Source organism: Notothenia coriiceps, unplaced genomic scaffold (assembly GCF_000735185.1).
Source record: "Notothenia coriiceps isolate Sejong01 unplaced genomic scaffold, NC01 NC01_scaffold00004486, whole genome shotgun sequence".
Lineage (NCBI taxonomy): Eukaryota > Metazoa > Chordata > Actinopteri > Perciformes > Nototheniidae > Notothenia > Notothenia coriiceps.
This window is the reverse complement of record NW_011337187.1, coordinates 746,776-748,906: the sequence shown is the minus strand read 5'-3', so window position 1 is coordinate 748,906 and position 2,131 is coordinate 746,776. Positions and strand designations below refer to the sequence as shown.

General features: G+C 48.0%; 1 protein-coding gene across 1 annotated transcript in view; it reads left to right on the top strand.

Moving 5' to 3' along the window:
* Window positions 1-1,651, top strand: part of cdk13 (cyclin dependent kinase 13) — a 9,181-nt gene extending 7,530 nt beyond the window's left edge. Inside the window, exon 15 of the mRNA XM_010767623.1 lies at window positions 313-1,651. Within this exon, the coding sequence (XP_010765925.1) occupies window positions 313-904 (592 nt within the window). The 3' untranslated portion in view covers window positions 905-1,651. The remainder of the gene's footprint in view (window positions 1-312) is intronic.
* Window positions 1,652-2,131: the final 480 nt, after the last annotated feature.

Sequence of the window (2,131 nt, the reverse complement as noted above, 5' to 3'; positions counted from 1 at the left end):
GAGCATCAAAAGTTGAGCAATGTTCAACTTTTGATGCTCCCAATGCTTGCGAAACTGGCATCAGCCAATCAAATCCCGTTTATGCAAATCCCGCCAGTGCAAGCGCTAGCCAATCAAACCGCGTGCAAGCTGGGAGAGCCAGACCGCAGTTCATTTCCTCATATTCCAAACGAGAAATTACGGTAGCAAATCACCCGGTTCTTTACGACCAGAACTATTTACCGGGATACAAACCGGAGGAACCAGGCATAGAGGGAGGTGGCAGAGACAGTGGGTGAAACTGGTAGGTTTTCGCCTGTTTGGGGAGTTTATATACTACCGGCAGCCTCCACCTGAACCCAAGACCGGCCACGCCCCACCCATCGCGTCTGCACGCGGAAGTGATGGAGGGAGACCTCCGGAGCCAGACTACCCACCCCTCCCTACCGCAGAGGGGCCCGGATACGGCGGAGACTACCACCACCCCCCTCCTCGTCCCTTCACCCCTGCAGGCTTCGGGGACGGTTACATGGGCCACATGCTAGGCGGAGGCCTGCCCCCCCACGCTCTGAGGGAGGTGTTCAGCGGACCTGCTGCCGGCTCCTCGTCTGCTGCCCCCGCCCACCCCGACGCCTTCCCCCCACCCACAGGACCGAGCAGCATGGTGTTTAGAGGGGACCAGGACCATCGCTTTAAGTACAATCACAGCCCCTTACCTGTGGAGGGGCAGCCCAACCCCAGCTCTATCCACATGTACAACCACGCCATGGCTAGAAAGGACGGTGTAGCTCCTCCCCCACCCATCCCAGCTCCAGGACAAGCCTGGGGATCCCCTTCCCACGTGGGGGCCCCGCCACTACCCCTCGGCTTCGGCCCACACGTGAACTCAACGGCAACAATCAGAGGACGAGGCCTGCCCTTCTGAGAGACTGAAAATGGGAAAAGGGCAGTTTTGTGACAAAAGGCTGCAGGACTCAGTTTGAGCGGGAAGCCTGTCAGGCAGAGCGGAGGGATCTGGAGACTCACACTCAGTTTTTAATGACTTCAGTCTGTGTAAGGCATTGTGTTCCTCCTCCGTCTGGAACGTTACAGCCGAATTACACCGCAGGAGCTTTTCTCGCTCGTACCATTTTCCTATTTTTTTGTAATCTATTCTGCTGTCTTTTAAATTAAACTTTTAACTTTTTTTGAGTGTACATTTATCAGGCTGGGTACATTTTAAACCATAGCCTTCCTGTAATTGCTCCAGGGGCAGACTAGTATTAATGTTTTGCACTACTGACTAAAGTAGGCGGAAACTATTTTAGCTACGAAATGAAATGGATGGTGTGCTTTATCTGCACAATTAGGAGTATGACCAGTAATGTAGTGTCCTCTTTTTATGACGGCCATGATTATGTTGGAACAATGATGGCTCAGCTGATGCGAGGGTTTGTTGGTGCCAGACACACTGCTAGGACTTGGATCTGATCTGACTTCATGGAGAAAGGCTCTTTTCACTTTAAATTCCACATGCCTTTTTGCCAATATATGTTGTAAAACCATGAGTAAAAAAAAAACAAACGAGTAACCCAAGTTCCAAAACAATTTTTTCTTTTTTTTTGTACTAAATAATTTTGTCCCCCTCCCTCATCCTTTGGCAAATGTTTATTAAAAAAATGCCGACAACGAATCATTGTCTGATTTTCTACAAGGGTTTTAATTATATCCTAAATAACAATGGTTGATGTGGTGATGTAACCACTGGATGGCAGTGTCATATACAATATAACCACCCGCATTTACCTGTAGTGTCATTCACTGCAAAAGATACATATAAGCATGTACAATAAGTGCTGTTGCTACAGGTAAATGCTTGAAACCAGTATAGATCTTATTATCTTGACACTTATACACCATTCACAAAATGACATGCTCCTTGAGAAAATCGGCAAAACGCAAACCGACATTTTTCATGTATTTGTAGCATGAAAACCTGTATTTAAGAAACTGGCAGGTAAGCACTGCTGCCGAGAGTTTTTATCAAGGGAGACATGTCTAAGGAGATAGCAGCACGCATCACGACTGTCAGGAAGAAATACAATGTTCCAAAAGCTGACAGCTCCCAGTGGACTCAATCTTCAAGCACTTTAAACTCATTCTTTGAACTCGA